Genomic DNA, 19,567 nt, shown 5'->3' on the forward strand with positions numbered 1-19,567 from the left:
GTAAAAAAACGGTCATACACGTAAAAATCCACTCATGCTAAAAACATGAGTGAACGTGGGAGTCTAAGCCCATGAACGAAGAAGAAGAAGAATGGAAGTGCTGTCTTGAATGTTATGTTTTTTCTTTGTATAATTTTTTTATAAATCTGGTAAAACAAATAAAACTGAAAATTAACTTATCTTAATGCCATTTGCTCAGTGCAGAATGTGATGTGTGTGTGTGTGTGTGTGTGTGTGTGCGCGCGAAACAGTTCTCAAGACAGCGACCATTCCCTTGCACCAGTGGACGCACCTCTTAGCCCTGGTCAGCCTTCTGTGCTCATATGCGAGAGGATTGATAAAAGTAGACGGGAACGTGTCCCCACCCGCAATGCAACACATTGTAATTCTACTAACTTTTTTAAAGAACCTGTCAGGAAGACACAAGAAACCTTGCAACCATTGGCACGAGAATAAAACATGGCTCAAACTGGTCCAAGTCAGTTGAACAATGCACTTGGTCAGAGGTGAACAACCCTGATAGCTACTATATGATATGTATAATAAACATATAGGCAAGCATACAGGGAGATACACATACTGGCACACAGACAAGCAAACTGAGCAAAACCAAAATACACGTAGTGCATAATTTGACCTTTTTTTTAGGCAGATATGCTTCTTCAATTCCTTTTTTGAGAGATGAGTGAGAATAAATATCATATACATGTATGTGATCTCAGTTTGTCCTATTCTTACACCTTCAGCTCTTAAAAGCTAAAAGATTGTTTTGTGCCTTTATGATTGTTCATTGTTTGGGTGAATGATCCGAAGAACTTTTTTTCCCCCAGAATATGCCTGTCACACACACACACACACACACACACACAAATACGCACACATAAACATGCACACACACAAACACAAACACACACACACAAACACACACTCACTAAAATAAACGCGTAATGAAACTTTTTATTTTTTTAATTTATTGTGTTAGACATGTACACAAAGGGGGCTGGGGGTAGCCTGTCCTCTCAACATTTAAAGAACACATTTTTAATGATGTAAAAACATCGAACGCAGAAGAAGAAGAAGAAGAATAATGTAAAAAGAGATAAAACAAACACATACGTTAGGGAGAAGTTTAATGAAATGAGGACAGAGTGACAGATCTGTTAAGGCAGAAATATAGAAAATCAGAATGTCGTGAGATCAGAAAAAAGTCAAGAAAAAACACATAAAGATATACGTATAAAGATAACATGTATAGGCTTCAAAACTAACATGGTCTATGCACCATACCATATGGAACATATTTCTAATTCTAAATTTAACTTGGAGTTACATGTAATTTCTTCTTTTCTTCCTATCCCTGGATTACAACTTCATTTGGGTTTCTTAAATCTGATTTGGTTTATTGCAGTGCCGTCAAGTGTATGGTAACATCGGTTGGTAGTAGCAGGTGTTACTAAAATATAAATATACCGAGCAACAAAAGAAACACGAAAAAATTCTGCAATGTTTGATTGACAAAATCTCCAACAATTATATAGAGTTAGAATTATCAAACCACAAAAGTTTGATGAAGGCATGTTTGACATAGCTGTTGTGTGATTATTTTGATGCTGCGACTGTTTCAACACACGGGACAAGCATGTTTAACGTTAACCAAGTTTTGGAGGTCTCACTCAGTCAGTCTTCATCGCGCTCTCTGGCCACTGATCGGACACTGGTGGCTTACAATGATGTTCCTGGTATTGTCAGTGGCTGTATTGAATCGATCTCGAAGACGTTGTGGCAGGAAATCTTGTCTTATTGGGGTAATGCGAAAAATCCACCGCGTTGCATAACTGCAGTGCTTCCATTGTCATCAAAACATTGGTGAAGGTGATAAAACTGTTGACATATATGCATGTTTAAAGCACATGCCAGCGCTTCTGGATCATCCCCAGCTTTAAATCGACCTGGCATTTTGGTGGTGTCAATCTTGGCATCCTGGCTGTTTCAAAAGTGAGACTGGCAGCAAGCGTGCCATGGTCTCTTTTGGTTGCTAATGCATTAGTGAACACATCTCACACATCAGATTTCTCCTGCTCCACTTGCACGTGCTGCGAGCGCGCATTATGTGTTTAACGTTAAACCTGCTTGTCCCGTGTGTTAAAACAGTCACAGCATCAAACTAATCACACAAAAGCAAGGTCAAACATGCCTTCATCAAACTTTTGTGGTTTAATAATTCTAACTCTATAATTGTTGGAGATTTTGTCAATCAAACAATGACGAATTTTTTCGCGTTTCTTTTGTTGCTCGGTATATATAGGGTACCCTTCAGCAGATCTTTCAGTAAATTCCTTCATACTTTCTAGTTGGGTTCAACAGTCTTATAAGAACAAGACAGGGGCAAAGTAAAAGCGTCATCTTGGATATACTCATTGCTGTGATTTAGTACACAAAAACAAAAATAAAAGAAAGAAAGAGAAAAAGAAAATTCTGACCTAGTACTAATTCTAATAGATAATATGGTCCAATTATTGAAAATAAGCCACGTCAACGCTCACAGACATACAAAGATCTTACGGATGAGCAGGGTAGTAGTCGAAAAGTAACAAAAAGTTACTCCGTGAGTTTGTTTGTTTGTTTGTTCGTTTATGGGCTGAAACTCCCACGGCTTTTACGTGTATGACCGTTTTTACCCCGCCATTCAGGCAGCCATACGCCACTTTCGGAGGAAGCATGCTGGGTATTTTCGTGTTTCTATAACCCACCGAACTCCGACATGGATTACAGGATCTTTTTCGTGCGCACTTGGTCTTGTGCTTGCGTGTACTCACGGGGGTGTTCGGACACCGAGGAGAGTCTGCACACAAAGTTGACTCTGAGAAATAAATCTCTCGCCGAACGTCGAACGTGGGGACGAACTCACGCTGACAGCGGCCAGGCTGGATACAAATCTAGCGCGCTACCGACTGAGCTACATCCCCGCCCACTCCGTGAGTAAAAATTAATACATGTTGCATAAAACAGGAGAAAACTGTCGAAGATGTCATGTTATTCGATTTGTTGAAGGATACAGCAGCTGGTGGATTGTTACACACATTTGTCGCTATTTCTAAGCATGCGTTACACCAGCCTGGATAACTCAGCAGCTATAAAGGGGGGGTTTTCGGGGTTTAACCCCACGCCATGGACCCTATTATCATACAAAAAACAAAATCCAGTTTACGGGTTTCAACACCCTGTGGGATGGCAGGCCTCCAGTGCTGCATCATCCAACAAACCAAACAACATTAATACTTCGACTTAAATTTTTAATCGTTATAAGCATGACAGTTTGAAAATATCGGATTAAAGCTTATCCAGTAACTTAGTATGTATGAATGCCGGAAGACTGTATTTGTGTAATCAATAACTGAAGTGACTATATGATTAAACAACAAGCTAAATAAGACTGCTACTAACACGATTAGATTGAAGAAAAAGTTGTGCAAAACGCCACTATCGGTATGAAAAAAAATTTACTTTAGCTACTACGAGGTATGATCCAAACAAAATGATCGAACCGCGATTATATAAGTCTCAGGCCACTGATCATAAAAAGTAATATATCATTTGAAAGGCCAACCATTTAACAGGTATACCTCTAAGAGATGACGTCATTAGGTTACTACGTCATAAATGACGAGGTATTAAAATATGTCACTTTTGGGTTGTGCTTCAAAACGGGGTCTTTTGTCAAGCGCCATGAAAATCTTCACTTCGCTGAACGAGTGTAGCTGGATGATGGTACAAAGAAAATGTTTCCAAAGCTGAACAACGTTACATGAATCAAAGCTGTTCCATATTCTACAATGTGACAAATGAAAAGGAAAACCAAAACTGGGGAAAAGGGAAATAACTCTGACAAGCAAAAAAGACTTCCAAAGAGCGCTTTAAACGAGAATAAAGTAGCTACTGTGTCGAAATTTAAGACCTATACACACACACAGCTATGGAGACAAAGATCCCTTCCGCCCTCATTAAATCATTCAGTTAATACTTTAACGTTAAAAACAGATGATCGTCGCAAGCTCATAAATATGTTCCTTATTCATCAAGGCACTCTTACCTACACAGACAAACACTTAAAGAACCAACTGTTATTCTCGACCGGGCGTTGTACTTGGATCAAGCATATGGGTAAGCACACAAAGACATTGTTACAGGGTTGCCTTGATAGTGAAAATGAGAATATGACATTGTTGTGAGAGTTGTCACACAGATCGCGACACAAGTTCCAAGGAGTGGTGCGTGCAGCCATTTTAACGAAAAGCCAGGCTGAATAAACCGCACGCCCCTAATACAGCACAGAGCATTGTGGTGAGGGCGATGAAAGGCACAGTCTTTTTCTTGGTCGCGTTCAGGAGTGGGTGGCCGAGTGGTAACGCACTTGCGCTCGGAAGCGAGTGGTTGCAAGTTCGACCCTGGGTCAGGGCGTTAGCAATTTTCTCCCCCCTTTCCTTACCTAGGTGGTGGGTTCAAGTGCTAGTCTTTTGGATGAGACGAAATACCGAGGTCCCTTCGCGTACACTACATTGGGGTGTGCACGTTAAAGATCCCACGATTCACAAAAGGGTCTTTCCTGGCAAAATTGTATAGGCATAGATAAAAAATGTCCACCAAAATACCCGTGTGACTTGGAATAATAGGCCGTGAAAAGTAGGATATGCGCCAAAATGGCTGCGATCTGCTGGTCGATGTGAATGCGTGATGTATTGTGTAAAAAATTCCATCTCACACGGCATAAATAGATCCCTGCGCCTTGAGTCTGAGTCTGGAGATACGCGCGCGATATAAGACTTCATATAACATAACATCCATTTGCCTCACTAATCCGAGAATTACTACAGAAGATTGTCTGTTCTGACCAAGCGAAACTATGGTTCTGCAGGTAAAAAAAAGTAAATGAACCAACACACAAAAGTTCTCTCTCTCTCTCTCTGTCACACATATGCACATGAACACACATACAGTTGTTTGCTTCATTTAATTTTGTTTTATTGTTGGGCATCAGCCGTGTGAATCTGACTGAATTCCAAGAGCACACTGGAGACGCAGAATACACACCTTAAAGTGAATGCTACGCAGCATGCATGCACAATGTGCAAACTTTCCCTGTGTGTCCAAAAACAACAATATACAATTCTGATTTTCACATTTTGATAAACACAATCATGCATACTTGTATAAATCCTATTCATTTTCAAAATTATCACATATCTCGGAATAATCTGGCTTAAAATGACAAAGATTTGTGTCACAGACTCACAATTTAACATGAATTACCAGTATACACGCACACACATAATTATGAAAACACACATACTTTCCCACCATCTCCATGCGTAAAGCACACAATCACAAGACCAGGTGGAAGATCACTCAATGATGCTGCATATTGTAAAGCAAGCCCCAGACAGATCTTCACTTTACATACATGTAAATCCGACCTGCCTTTTCTAAATGTACCGCTTGTTGCTAAAAGTCCTACGATAAGTGGTCAAATGTGGCAACAGTGCCTTAATCGATGGAATCATGTATTAACAAAATTCCACAGAAAGTAATTCTGTTTTGAGAGAGAATCATAACCCAGTGAGGCAGAGCACTAATGACACGATCTAACAAACAAAGGGAAGTAAGCATTCTAAATATAGACTATAACCGTGAGAGTTATGCGGAAGTTTTCAGAGAGAATCATAACACAGTGAGGCAGAGCACTAATGACATGATCTAACAAACAAAGGGAAGTAAGCATTCTAAATATAGACTATAACCGTGAGAGTTATGCGGAAGTTTTCAGAGAGAATCATAACCCAGTGAGGCAGAGCACTAATGACAAAATCTAACAAACAAAGGGAAGTAAGCATTCTAAATATAGACTATAACAGTGAGAGTTATGCGGAAGTTTTCAGAGAGAATCATAACCCAGTGAGGCAGAGCTCTAATGACAAAATCTAACAAACAAAGGGAAGCAAGCATTCAAAATATAGACTACAACAGTAAGCACATGTATGTGCAACAGAAGGTACAGGATCAGATTGTTTTCTCTCAAATAACACTGACTTGTTTACTTCCACACACAGAGGCATAGATGACGTTGCACAGTGTGAATGGAAACCCAGGTCAAAAGACCACAGGGTTTGAAGATTACAAGCAGTGATTGTTTTTACGACTCAGGACTAATAAAGGTCACACACTGGTCTTTTCCTAGACAGTGACAGCTGTTTCAGTAAGTTTTCTTTCTCAAAGAAACATTTTTTTCTGTTTGTTCCTCCGATCTATCCATTATTACCTACCCATCTCTCAATGCAGTCTTTAATGCTGTACATATCTGAATAGTGTAAAAAAAAAAAATGCTTCTAATCAGCGATCAGGCCATGGGAATTTCATAGGCAGCAGGGTACGAGCCCTTGGCGTAGTAAAAGATCTGTCGTTCAAGGTCACCCAACAGGGAACTTGCTCCGAAACGGAAAAGATCTGGCTTGGTCCACTCGTCCCCCAGTTCTTCCTTCATCAGAACCAGCCAGTTGCAGGCATCTTTGGCTGTGCGAATCCCGCCAGCTGGCTTGAAGCCAACCTGCAATCAGAAATCTTTACAAAGTCCCAATACAGTGGAGTCCGGGTACAACGAATCTCAAGGGAGATACATTTTAGTTTGTTATATCAGCAATTCGCTGTAGAGTTTTCAACCCTAAATGACCTTAAGACAAGTTTTCCCACTCACCTTCAAATGATCGTCCCATCGATCTTTCCTTGGAGAGTACAATCTCTGCATGTTTTCAACAGCTTCATAATATAATCCATAGAGAGAGGCATAGTTCAAATGTTCACTTTACAGGGGTGTCGTTTGGGTAGGCCCTTCGGCCAATCGCCGATTTTATTTTACTTTGGCCGAAACTTTCATGTCCCTATCGGCCAAATGTCCGAAGAGTATTCGCCTGAATCGGCCAACGTTTGTCCAGTTGTTTTTATTGGTCAGGCTTTGATTGCTAAAACTGCTGCCGATGTACTAAGTCAACTGACTGACGTTTATTTTCTTCGCGAATACCAAAAACGAAACATCAATGTTTTGAAAAAAGAAAAAAAAGTAAATTGGCCAAGGTTTGCTACCCTTCGCCAAGGTAAGTGATTCCCGCTGTTTGTTCAGAGTTCGCTCATCACGCGATGTGCACTTGTGTTTGTGTATTTTTGTCTTTGGAGACAATTATTGACATCAGTTCGTTGTAGCCTTGTGACTTTTAGACAAAACGGCTCTGGGGCGATGAAAACGTGTTTGTTAAAAGAGGGGTTCGTTATGCAAATGAGTTTAAAAGGTTCAATGTAGCCGGAAAGTAACAAGTGAGAAATAGAAGGCTGTCTGCCGGGAAATCAATGGCAGTTTGTTAAAAGAGGGATTTCTTTATACCCGGGTTCGTTATAGCTGGATTCCACTGTATGTTGCAAAAGGCTGATGACCCCCAAAATGTGATGAATTGTCTGAAAATCCAACTACATGTATACCTCACTTAATCTACACTTACAACTTTGTTTCAATATGTGATTACCTTGGTTGGTTTCCAACAAAAATATGTGTGTGTGTGTGTGTTTTTATCTATCTATTTTTTAACCGTTACATTTACTCAACTCGTTGAAAGATGAACAAACAAACTATTTAACCTTTTCACCTTTAATTATTTCTTAAGTCACTTAAAAATCTGGTGTAAGAAAACTTTCATGGATATAGCATCTCCCACTGTATAAACTGTCTCTGACCTTGCGCTGGGTGCGATCGTAGAAGTCCCTGATAGCCCTCACCATCACCAGGGACACAGGCAGTGTGGCGTTCACTCCTTCCTTACCCGTAGATGTCTTGATGAAATCCGCCCCTGGAAACACCAGAAATTCACTTATCATTAAGCAATTTCGTTAGTAACTTCTTGCACTTTTTCTCTTATTCAGAAGCTCAAAAAAGATTCACAAAATATCACTTTCAACTGTATCAGTTCATTAAAAAAAAATGTCACTTTCCAACTTTCAATCAATTTCACAAACACACACACAAACACATGCACATTAAAGCGTGAACTTTACCAATGTCATCAAAACTGCGTACATGAGTTTGACCCCCTGGTGCCTATGTGTGCGAGCTTCTTGCATACCTTTAAAAAAAAGCATATGGTCATTTGCATCCATGTTGTGGTACCTACCCTGAGAAGATATCCTTGGAACTAACCAAAAATATCTCTACACTGCAGGAGTTTTTCCATAGGAGGGACATTAGGATACTCGAAAATTTTTAATTAAATTTTCATTTGATTAATATACTTACCCGAATCACATAATAGCATTGACACACTTCGAGATGCCTAGGTCATGATAAAAGCTACCCGTCTAAGTATAAGGGAAACAACCCCAACTAAAAAAGTGACAGCACCAATGTACTTGCCACCCTGGGTTGCCTCCCATGTAGGGCACTACGTCACCATTGGCGCGTACCACGTCATACACCTCAATCGACTTATATAGAATACTAAGAAACTATAAAGCGGGGCAGGCGGGAGGGAATTACTTATGTGATTCGGGTAAGTATATTAATCAAATGAAAATTTAATTAACAATTTTCGATTAAATTACATATTCTTACTCCGAATCACATAATAGCAGATAACTCCAACAAGGTGGTGGGTAAGATCAAAAGAGTTCAAACTCACTCAAAGAACTGGAGAGGCATCGTCCTACTGAAAGTCAGTAAGCTAAGTGTAGGACGTCATCCAACCTCCTAGACCGAAAACGGCCAAGGAGGAGGCCCGTGCCCTGGAAAATGAGCTCGGGCCGAGCAGAAGGGGAAGAAAAAAGGAAAACTTTAACAAGGTGGTGAGGAGATCCCCAGCCACTCTAAAGCCTTGCCAACAAAAAGCTGGCCCGCTGCCGCAAGTCAGGAAGGGCCCCATGAGAAAGAAAATCTAACTCACTCTAAAAACCCCTGACAGGAACTGGCCCACTGCCAACAGACAGGAAAAAGGACCGAGAACCATCCTGATGACGGCGCGATGTCTCTCAAGCAAAAGTTGCGAAAGACAACATCAGAGAGCCCGTAAGCTGTGCTCAGCACTTCTTCCAATCTCCTGAACCATAAAAAACAGCCCAGAAAGGGGCTCAAGTCTTGAATAACCCGAGCCGAGTAGAGGGACAGACAAGCTGCCCCCCCCCCCCCCCCCCTTACTATTGGAAGGAAATGCCAAAAACCCTGGAAACGACCAAGCGTAAGGTTGACCGATCATAAATGAAAAGCACCAACCTTCACCAGGACCGTAAGACAATCATGCCAAAGTTTAAAGCCTTGGGATGGAGAGAGGCCCGAAAGGCCGGAGAGATAACGGTCAGCTCCAGAGAGGAGTGACCTGTTTCCGAGAAAGAGAGAGAGACGTCTGAGTACAAAAAACCAGAGTCAAACTCAAAGATAAAATCTCAGAAGAGACGGTCACCAGAAGTCCACTACCAGTCCATGCAGAAGCATAGAGGGAGGTAAACAGAGGAAGCAACGGCCTACGAAAAAGCGTAAGCCGCCAGCAGAGCGGAGATCGCGGTGGCCAAAGCCTGATGTGACCGGTGACTCTAACCGAAATGACTAAAGTCAGAGTGTTCACAAAGCAGTCTGCTTGTAGGTAATTGAAAGAAAAACAAAAACCCAAAACAGAAACGAAACTGGAAAGGAAAAACGGAAAACCGTGAAGCTAACCAGCCTTAAGACTCCCTGAACGAGAGTTCTCAAGAAGAAGGGCCCGAAGTAAATTTCGCGGCCGACCGAGCCCAGAAAATTCCTGAGTCTGGCTGAAAAACCAAACACGTCTGATTACCTCAGAACCGAGAATCAGACACGGAAAACGACAGGCAAGAGTCCGTAATAGTTGCAAGTGGTAGAAGGGTGACCGTAACAGGCAACCCACCCCACCGGAAGTCGACCCGACTCGCCTCATGGCAGGATGAGGGAGAAGAGGAAGACACAAATTCTAGAGACACGGAGACCGTAGTCGCCCATGCCAGGCAGGAGACTATTACACGGGCTAAGGCTGAGAGCCATAACGCCCGTAGACCTGCCATCAAAGATGCTGGGCTAAAAGCCCGCACCAAGAAACCAGGAAATTAACTAGACCTCTGCCGAAAGGAGAGGGTTAGCCAATAAAGCTGAGAAAAGTGATAGGCCACAAGAATGACTCCTCACCATGCATTGCCAAAACCAATGCGAACTCAGGAAAATCTGAATGTAACTTCCGAGGCCAACTCAAGTAAACCTTAAAGTTTGGACGAAACACTAGAACAAGTCCGATCGCTAGAGAAAGACAGAGTCAAACTCGGCGAAAGACCCACTAGGACCGAGTCCATAAGAGCAAACAACAACCACCACCACCGACGGATGGAATGGCTGTTGCACCAGCCGAGGCTAAAAAACCCGGATGCCCTAATGCCGGCTGTTGTTCCAAAAAACACAGACTATGACGTCTGTGAAAGAAAGAACCTCTCCGGATAAACCTGAGCTGAGGACTTAGCCTGAAAGGGCTGAGTCTGCTTTAGGTAGAGCCTGTTTTGCTGCTTCAAAGCTTGAAGAGCAAAAGAAGAGACCTGAAGGTCCCTACAAGTCTTTATCTCCTTGGAGGCCAGGAGGCCTTAGAGGCCAGGAGGCCTTAGAGGCCAGGAGGCTTTGGAGGCCAGGAGGCCTTAGAGGCCAGGAGGCCTTAGAGGCCAGGAGGCCTTGGAGGCCAGGAGGCCTAGGAGGCCTTAGAGGCCAGGAGGCCGAAGAGAGACCCATCCACCAAGGGTGAAGAACTAAGGGTGTCTCTCATTGATTCCTCATAAACTAGGAATGGGCGAGGAACAAGTCCCGTCTGTACATGACCGCATGGGGGCATTGTGCAGAGAGGAAGGCCTCCTCTGTTCTAAATTCGCCCTAGCAAAGGTGGAGAAAGCATCCCCTGCGTCCTGCTCTTTACTGAGTGTAAAGGGCGCCAAGGACTCCGTAAAGGAGTGTCTCCGAAATGGAAGCAAGTTCCAAAAGCTGTCTGCCCACTTCCTCAGAGGGGAAGAGAGTCTGCTCAGAGAGCAGGGGACTCGAATCGTTCCCCAAAGAAGAAAATCCGGCGTGACCGGCAAAGGTGCACGCGGAAGGGCAAAAGACGACAGCAAATTCCGGGACGTCTTGGGCAAAGGCAACTTCCTCTGAGCCGCTAATGTCCCGAAAGAAGAAGCCTGCGCAGGAGAGGCAAACCAAACCCGCGCCAGTTCCATAGCTGGCCGTGAGGACAGCAAAGAAACCGGAACTAGAGGCAGCCGCTGCCGGAAGACGAGGGTTTGGCAAAGATGGGAGAGAGTTGAAAGGCCACCAAAGGCGACACCTTAAAACGGAAGTAGCCTTCCTTCTCTCTCTCTCTATTGAAAAAACGTCGGTAGACGCAATTTCGACCAATAAACCCCTTCCGGGCAAGATCTGGAAGAGACTTCATTCGCCGCTTCAAGAGCAACCTTGAAGAGGGACGAATACCCCGAGAGCGTCTGCTAACCATCAACCGAACGAGAGTCCGACGTGGTAAGCGAAGGGGCTGGCTAAAAGCCATAAGAGCCCAAGACGGACGCTGAGCGGGGAACGCCGGAGCCTGAAGCCCCTTTCCTGCAAGTCAACGGCCAAACTTCACCCCTGACTAAGAGGAGGATGAGAGGCGTCGAAGACCAAAGGCACAGGAAGTGAGGAGAACGGCAGAACCCACTACCGAAGTGTGTGGTAGCTGCTAATCCGCCTGAGGCAGGGAGCCTGCAAGCCCAAAGGGCACTGCTGACGAAAAACCAGACTCAAACCAGATGGGACCATAGCAGGTCCACTATCCAGTGAGCCCCCACTTCCGGCCGGAGCCAGAAGCGCAGCGGTCGCGTACGATCGTCGACGTAAGGCAAGGTTCAAACCGAACGTGACAGTAGCCTGTGCACTAACCAGTGAACCTACGCTTCCAGCCGGAACCAGAAGCAAAGCTGTCGCGGACGACTGCTGAAGTAGGGCAAGACTCGAACCAGAAGTGACAGCAGCCTGTGCACTAACCGGTGAGCTCACACTTCCGGCCGAAGCCAGAAGCGCAGCGGTCGCGTACGACCGCCGACGTAAGGCAAGGTTCGAACTGAACGTGCCAGTAGCCTGTGCACTAACCAGTGAACCTACACTTCCAGCCGGAACCGGAAGCACAGCTGTCGCGTACGACTGCTGCCGTAGGGCAAGGCTCAAAACCGGACGTGACAGCAGTCTGTGCACTAACCAGTGAACCTACGCTTCCGGCCGGAACCGGAAGCGGCGCTGTCGCGGACGACTGCTGAAGTAGGTAAAGGCTCGAACCAGAAGTGACAGCAGCCTGAGCACTAACCAGTGAACCTACACTTCCGGCCGGAACCGGAAGCTCAGCTGTCGCGGACGACTGCTGACGTAGGGTAAGGCTCAAACCGGACGTGACAGCAGCCTGTGCACTAAGCAGTGAACCTCCACTTCCGGCCGGAACCGGAAGCGCAGCTGCCGCGGACGACTGCTGACGTAAGGCAAGGTTCGAACCGGACGTGACAGAAGCCTGTGCACTAGCCAGTGAACCTTTTACTTCCGGCCGAAGCCGGAAGCAGCTGTCGCGGACGACTGCTGACGTAAGGCGAAGCTCGAGCCGGACGTGAACGCTATGTGAACACTAGCCGGCGAACCTCTACTTCCTGCGTGAGCCGGAAGCAGCTGTCGCGGACGACTGCTGACATAAGGCGAAGTTCGAGCCGGACGTGAACGCTATGTGAACACTAGCCGGTGAACCTCTACTTCCTGCGTGAGCCGGAAGCAGCTGTCGCGGACGACTGCTGACGTAAGGCGAAGCTCGAGCCGGACGTGAACGCTATGCGAACACTAGCCGGCGAACCTCTGCTTCCGAGAACCGGAAGCGCAGCTGCCGTAAACGGCTGCTGCAGACACCAACCTTGCTGTGACCGGATCCCCGGAGGGACATGCACTGTTGCGCTACCGCAAGCGGAAGGCAACAAATGCCGGCCAGGAAGAGAAGAAGAAGGTCCCAACAGGGACAGTCCAGAAAAGTCCCGGCGGCCAGCAGCCTGGTCAAGAAAAGACCCGTAGTCTGTGGCACAGGCATCAAAAGACGCCAAGGAGAGAACGTCACCCAACCCCCAGGCGGGGGGCAGAGCTGGCGACGATGTCCAAGCGCTGCAAAGCCTCGCGAACGAGGAAATCTATCTCTGAAAAAAATCAAAGATAAGAGTAGACCCCAGAGCACAAGACTCTGGAGCCGAAATCGTAGTAAAACGACAGCCTTAGAGGCAAAGACGGACGACTGAGAGCCAGACGGCAAATCGTCCGTAGCAGAAATCGGCACAGAAAAACGAAATATTAATCTTGTGCCAAAACTACAAAGACAGAGTTCTTCCAAAAGAAGAGGATGCTGAGGATTAGGGCTTAGGAGTGCCCAATGCCCTAACCCTCGGCCTTAGCTCCCTCTAATTCTCATGACGGCCATGTTAACGCCGAGAGAAAATAAACAAACAACTGAAACTAACGAAGTCCGAACGGACGCAAACATTTCAGAAGCATTTCAGGAGGGCAGCTAACACAAGCGTAGTAGCTACCAAAAGCAGCTAAACAACAAGCTACAAACGAGTTAAGCGTCCGAGTACGGACGAAAACATCAACATAGCAAACAACAACATGCTAGCGAAAAATGGCGACCAAGGAGGAAGCCACAACAACTGAAAATTAACAAGTCCGGACGGACGCAAACATTTCAGAAGCAAGCCAGCAAACAAGCTAACACAAGAGTAAAAGCCACCAACGGCAGCTAAACAACAAGCTACAAAAGCGTTAAGCGTCCGCGTACGGACGAAAACATCAACATAGCAAAACGCAACGTGCTAGCAAAAAATGGCGACCACAAGGAAGCCAAGAGCCACTGAGAACTTCAAAGTCCAACAGACGTAAGAAATTCTCAGCAGAAGACAAAAACAAGTCAAAGACTATAAAGGAAAGATCTCACCAGCTACAAAGCCAGCAAGAAGACGGGAGCCGTGGCCGGTGGGTGTCGGCAGACACAAAAAACAGCCAGAGCAAAGCCAAAACACGACCGTCAGTCTCAAGTGATAGAAGTCGATTGAGGTGTATCACGTGGTACGCGCCAATGGTGACGTAGTGCCCTACATGGGAGGCAACCCAGGGTGGCAAGTACATTGGTGCTGTCACTTTTTTAGTTGGGGTTGCTTCCCTTAGACGGGTAGCTTTTATCATGACCTAGGCATCTCGAAGTGTGTCAATGCTATTATGTGATTCGGAGTAAGAATATGTAATTTAATTTAGTTTGCAAAAGGACATCAACAGGAGGTGTCCTTATTTCAAAGGTGCCCCCTCACCGTTGTACTAGACATTTGGTTAACAAAGGTAGCAAAAGGACAAGAGGTGTCCTTAATTCAGAGGTGTCCCCTCATCAGGGGCGGGGGGGGGGGGGGGGGCATTGCATTAAAGTCAGCACTGTTCTGGACATTTTGTTAACTTAGCAAGAACAAGAGGCGAAGCCTTCAAGGCTCACGTAAGAAATCGACAAACAGTAAAGTAACACAAACTCAATCACTCCGTCACACATACACACACACGCAGTACACACACACACAGTACACACACACACACACACACACACACACACACACACACACACACACACACACACACACACACACACAGAAAGAGCATAGGTGAAACTGTGCAAGAAAGCGAGACACTAGATCTAGATCTGTCTGTCTGCATGCAGCCTACTTACATGGACACGACTGCCAACTAGTCTCGGCCCGCTCAAAATAACAATCACCGAGACTTTCAGTAATTCCATCGCGTGACGTCTAACCCTCGTACGTCATAATGTGACGTCAATGTAATATGACGTCTTCAAATGTTAAAGTTTCTACCACAGACATACATACATACGCACGCACGCACGCATGCACAGACAGACAAAAGTTAGCATCGCATAGGCTACACTTACGTGAGCCAAAAAGGACAAGAGGTGTCCTAATTCAGAGGTGTCCCCTCATGGGAGCGGCCTCACACCACAGGTAGCTCTGTACTTGCCTGCCATCATGCAGACCATGGAAGCCTTGTAGATGTTGACCATGCTGCCCAGCTCTCCTGTGGCCAGGATGGTCTTCAGATGGGCCTCTCCACAAGCTTCACGCATCTCGCGCACCTCATCGTACACTCCTGGGGCATCACAAGCAGTCACAAAATTAAAAATAAGCCTCCACCTCCCCCTTTCCCCCCTCCCCACCCCAAAAGAGTTCCTTGTTTCCGATTCCCCAACAGGCCCTACTTTTCCTACCAACCCTTTAACTTTTTTGTTTACATTTCCAAAAGCAATAATAATAATTTTTTTAAAAGTCCACCTCCTGACCCTAATTATTTTTGCATTGTCATCAGATATAAACATATAATTTGGGGGAGGGGGGCCTAATAACCAAAGGTGAGTGTGAGTGTTTCATAACAAGAACAAAACACGTGCTCTAAATATAATACAACATGAAGTAAGATCTGCTCAGAACCAGGCTCCTGGCACCTTGGACAATAACAAGCACTGAATCAAGCAGTGAGTTTTCTCTTCATGTGTCTTTCGCTCTTCTTAATAAAACTTAAGAAAAACTTTTCAGCAGAGCTGACGTAACTAAACTAAAAAGCGCTATTCTTTTAGAATGTACGCAAACACTCATAGAATCCATGTGTTCATGACTGTTTTCAGAGCATACAAAATGTGTAGGATTAACATAACATTACCTGGACTGTGAGTGCTAAACCATGACCATAATTATGCTTGCTGTAAACCTACTTTGCTTTAAAACATGCAAAATTAAAAAGGAACTCGGCGAATATGTTCTCAACTGAAAATGTTGTGACATTATTAACTTTAAGCTGAATTTTCAATTGCTTGCTGAGTTAGACTATCAATCCTGACATTGCCTGCAAACACACACTCTCTCTCTCTCAAGCACACACACAGTCTCTTTCTCAACAGTCAGGTTTTTTTTCAATGTCTCTACCTTTCCAGTCGCCCTGCAGTGCCAGTGTTCTGTTGATGACAATATCAATTTCAGAAGCACCATCCTGAACAGCCTGGCGAATTTCTTCCAAGCGTGTCTTGAAGGAGGTCTGTCCTGAGGGGAATCCAGTAGCAACTGAAAACACAATGTCAATCACTTCATTCACAGAAAATCAGTCAGTCCAACCAAAACCATGTTCATATCACCACTAAGGGTAACTTCTGCAGCCTGGTCTCATATATATATAACGAGCGCACATGAAGAATCTGGTACTGGAGATATAACTTAAACTGTTTTCTCCAATACAGTTACACAGTCTCAAGACAAAAATTACCTGATGCTATAGGAATCTTGCATTTCATGTTCTCCAGGGCTTTTCTGCAGTCGCCAACACGGCTTGGGTACACACACACTGCTCCTGTGGTAAGCCCTGCAAAACAGAGTAAATCTCATTAAAGTGCATTATATTGTAATTTGCGCGTTGAATATTGCAGGTACAGCGGAGCCTATCACACTGAGTTATCAGCAAGTCAAGCAGGGCCATGTCTTCCCTCTGTGTAAAGTGAGTATCCTGCTCGCACTCTGTCTGCAAGGAAAAAAGATGCCCTCACCTCTGTTCTGCTGTCTGCTTTCAGAGAGTGTGTGTGTGTTTGCCTTGTATGTGTGCCACACACGTGCATGTGCACCCGAATAGGGTGCAACATCCTAAATTTTACAACTCTCTTATTATTCTAAGCCCTATCTCGGGCCGGGTTGGTAAAAGTAATGAGAGCAGAAATTCTGCCACTGAAGCACAGCTGGCCTGAGAAAGTTGAGACCTTCAACATCTAATACACCTGAAACCAAAAGGCTCATAAGTGATAGGTATATATAAAAAATTAAAAAAAGTACCATATTCTTAATATCATGAGCATTTCTGCTATTGAGTAAAGCGACAGACTGTACCTGCCGACTCCATGCCGATGGCTTTGAGGAGGTCTGAGCGAATGGGGTGTGCAGCCTTGTAGCACAGCCTGTGGACGTTGGCCCGTGTGTCATCTCCAGCCAGAGTGGTCAGATCGATGCAGGACACTGCCCTCAGCTGCCATGCTGCCTGAACATACAGGTCACCGTTAGAGCAATACCAGTCACTGACCTCTCAGGTCAATTAGAGAAAGATGTGTAGGTACTTTCATTATTATTATACACAAGACTAAATATTAGAACAATCTTCCTTCATTATATCAATGTCAGACCAATCGTTCTTAGGCTTGAAATTTGGAGTAATATAGGATATCCCTATGGCATATCTGAGGGGAACATTTCTAGCCAATTGCAACGCAATGGCCAGAGTTATAAGCAATGAAGCACTCATATGCGTTTTCTTTTGCTTACAGCTGAGGCATTTCTTGACGGATCCTCCTCGAATTTGGCATGATCTTGGACATATATCTATCACAAAATCTGTGTGCCAAATTCCAGATGAATCAATCAAGAAATACGTGAGCTAAAGGAAAAGAACGCTTCATCACCAAGCACATCCACCAGAACTGCAGTACAGGATGGCAGAGAGCATGCATTTACCCGAGGGTCAAATGCTAGAGTTGCGTGCTTGGAATCTTTAAAGAATTTGACAACCAAAATCACAACCTACACCATTTACCGTGAACAGAAAGCCAGAGTCAAATGCACTTACTTGCCATTGTTTCTTGACCCCTCTGCGAGCAGTGACTGTTTCAGCCCGCCTCTTGACAGCAGGCAAATTGATGTTCACATTTTTTATCCATGATTCGTCTGAAAATGCATAACAAATCGATGTAAAAGAAGGCATGATAACGAAGCTTACCAAATTTGCACATGACTCCCAGAAAATGCAAAGTAGATAAGAAGTTCTAAATAAGGAACCTACCCGGGTCCCTGATGAACTTGAGCCCTCAGTTTTACATTTAAAGATAAATACATATGCAGTGCAAGCACCCATATTGTAGGTACGAATAGGTCACACCGACAAAGAATACAGAATCTTTAATTGCCCAAGGTTGGGAATTTGTGATGACATTGCGGTTAAGAAACATTTCAATCCAGCCATATACACCAACACATGCATCATTTCTACAAACTGATCAACAACATTAATTTAAAAACAACACTGGACAGCATAAGTTTAAAAATACATTCACTAAAACTAGCAGTATACACAAGGTTCAGTCTAACACCAGTAACAGTGGGTCTTTATGCCCTCTCATTGTCTTTCAAATATAGGGTATGCATGGGTCTAATGCAGCATGTTTTTATTACATTTAGTACTAATGTTTTAACATAGACTGGGAATCGAGACTAGGGTGGTGGTGTATGTGTGTGCGTGTGTGTGTGTAGAGCGATTCCCAGAAAACTACTTGACCGATCTTCATGAAACTTCACATGAGAGTTTCTGGGTGTAATAACCCCAAACATATTTTTAATTTTTTCGATAAATGTCACATCCGGCTTTTAGTGAAAGTTGAGGCAGCACTGTCACGCCCCATTTTTCGATCAAATTGATCTTTGACAAGGGATTACATTTCCGCTTCGAAGCTTAATAATTAATTATTGAGTTTGGTCAGTAAAAATCTCAAAACTTGAAATTTTAGAAATCGATCCAAAACAGATCTCATCTTATTCTTTATCATTTTCTGTTTAAAAAAACATGTAGATATGTTATATTTGAATTAAAAACAAGCTCATAAAGTTAAAAAGAATAGAAAAAAACGCGCTTTCCTCTGAAGCGCAATCACTATTGCGTTATACTGGCTTGTCAATTTCTGTACATTATTCACGCTATGGTGAATCGAGGAAGCTATATATTGTTTGGTGAAAAAAATGCAGTGTGTCTAATTTCATTCTGTTCGATAGATTGACTAAATGGAGTAACTTTGCTTTATGCAACTTGTTTTACTTCACTTGTGACAGCTGTGCAGTGCCATACACAATAAATCCCAATGAAGTTAAAAGTAGTTTTAGTATTGTTTTTTATGAGACTGTCAATTCCAAAGATGTAAAATCGTATTCATCCTTTATTTTGTTTTTTGGATGATTTAATTCATCGCCAGTGCTGCTGGTGTTTAGAATGTCAGTGTCACACAGCACAGTTGACCCCGCAGGTTCGCGACCTTGACCTCCGACTTCAGCAAAAACTTGCAGAATCAACACACATCACCGCAAAGGTGCCCTCCTCTTTCACTCTTCCATTCGATGAGTCGCTCATATGCTGAGGTACATAACAACACAAGATGGGCTGGGGATAGCGGATGGCAACTGAGTTATATCTTACCAAATGTCACTCCTGAATTCTTAGCAGCCATTTCGCACAAGTTTCTCAAACGGGGCCACGGTCAGTGTTTGCTGTCGGACTTCCGCCATCGGTGTCCGGCAAGTCAAGGGAAACAACTGGCGGGACATTCTAGTTTTTCGCTAAATATCCCAAATATCATCGTCAAGAGTCGTGGAGTTCGTGTGT

At 44.2% G+C, this 19,567-nt stretch overlaps 1 protein-coding gene across 1 annotated transcript; it reads right to left on the bottom strand.

The window, feature by feature from the left end:
• Positions 1–1,083: 1,083 nt before the first annotated feature.
• LOC138962470 (deoxyribose-phosphate aldolase-like) lies at positions 1,084–19,506 on the bottom strand. Its single transcript, XM_070334298.1, has 8 exons — positions 19,382–19,506; positions 17,768–17,865; positions 17,038–17,185; positions 16,427–16,522; positions 16,093–16,227; positions 15,134–15,262; positions 7,774–7,886; positions 1,084–6,598 (listed from the first exon to the last, which is right to left on the bottom strand). The coding sequence occupies exons 1-8, from the start codon at positions 19,410–19,412 to the stop codon at positions 6,392–6,394; spliced, it is 957 nt and encodes a 318-aa protein (XP_070190399.1). The 5' UTR covers positions 19,413–19,506; the 3' UTR covers positions 1,084–6,391.
• Positions 19,507–19,567: the final 61 nt, after the last annotated feature.

Source organism: Littorina saxatilis, linkage group LG3 (genome assembly GCF_037325665.1).
Source record: "Littorina saxatilis isolate snail1 linkage group LG3, US_GU_Lsax_2.0, whole genome shotgun sequence".
In the NCBI taxonomy this organism is placed as follows: Eukaryota; Metazoa; Mollusca; class Gastropoda; order Littorinimorpha; family Littorinidae; genus Littorina; species Littorina saxatilis.

Bases quoted from the DNA above. Each gene is read 5' to 3' on its own strand.
- LOC138962470 (XM_070334298.1), bottom strand. From the start codon at position 19,412: ATGGCTGCTAAGAATTCAGGAGTGACATTTG. The intron at 17,866-19,381 runs GTAAGATATAAC...ATGCATTTTCAG, and splicing joins GAATTCAGGAGTGACATTTG to ACGAATCATGGATAAAAAAT. The intron at 16,228-16,426 runs GTAATTTTTGTC...TTGTGTTTTCAG, and splicing joins CAAGATTCCTATAGCATCAG to TTGCTACTGGATTCCCCTCA.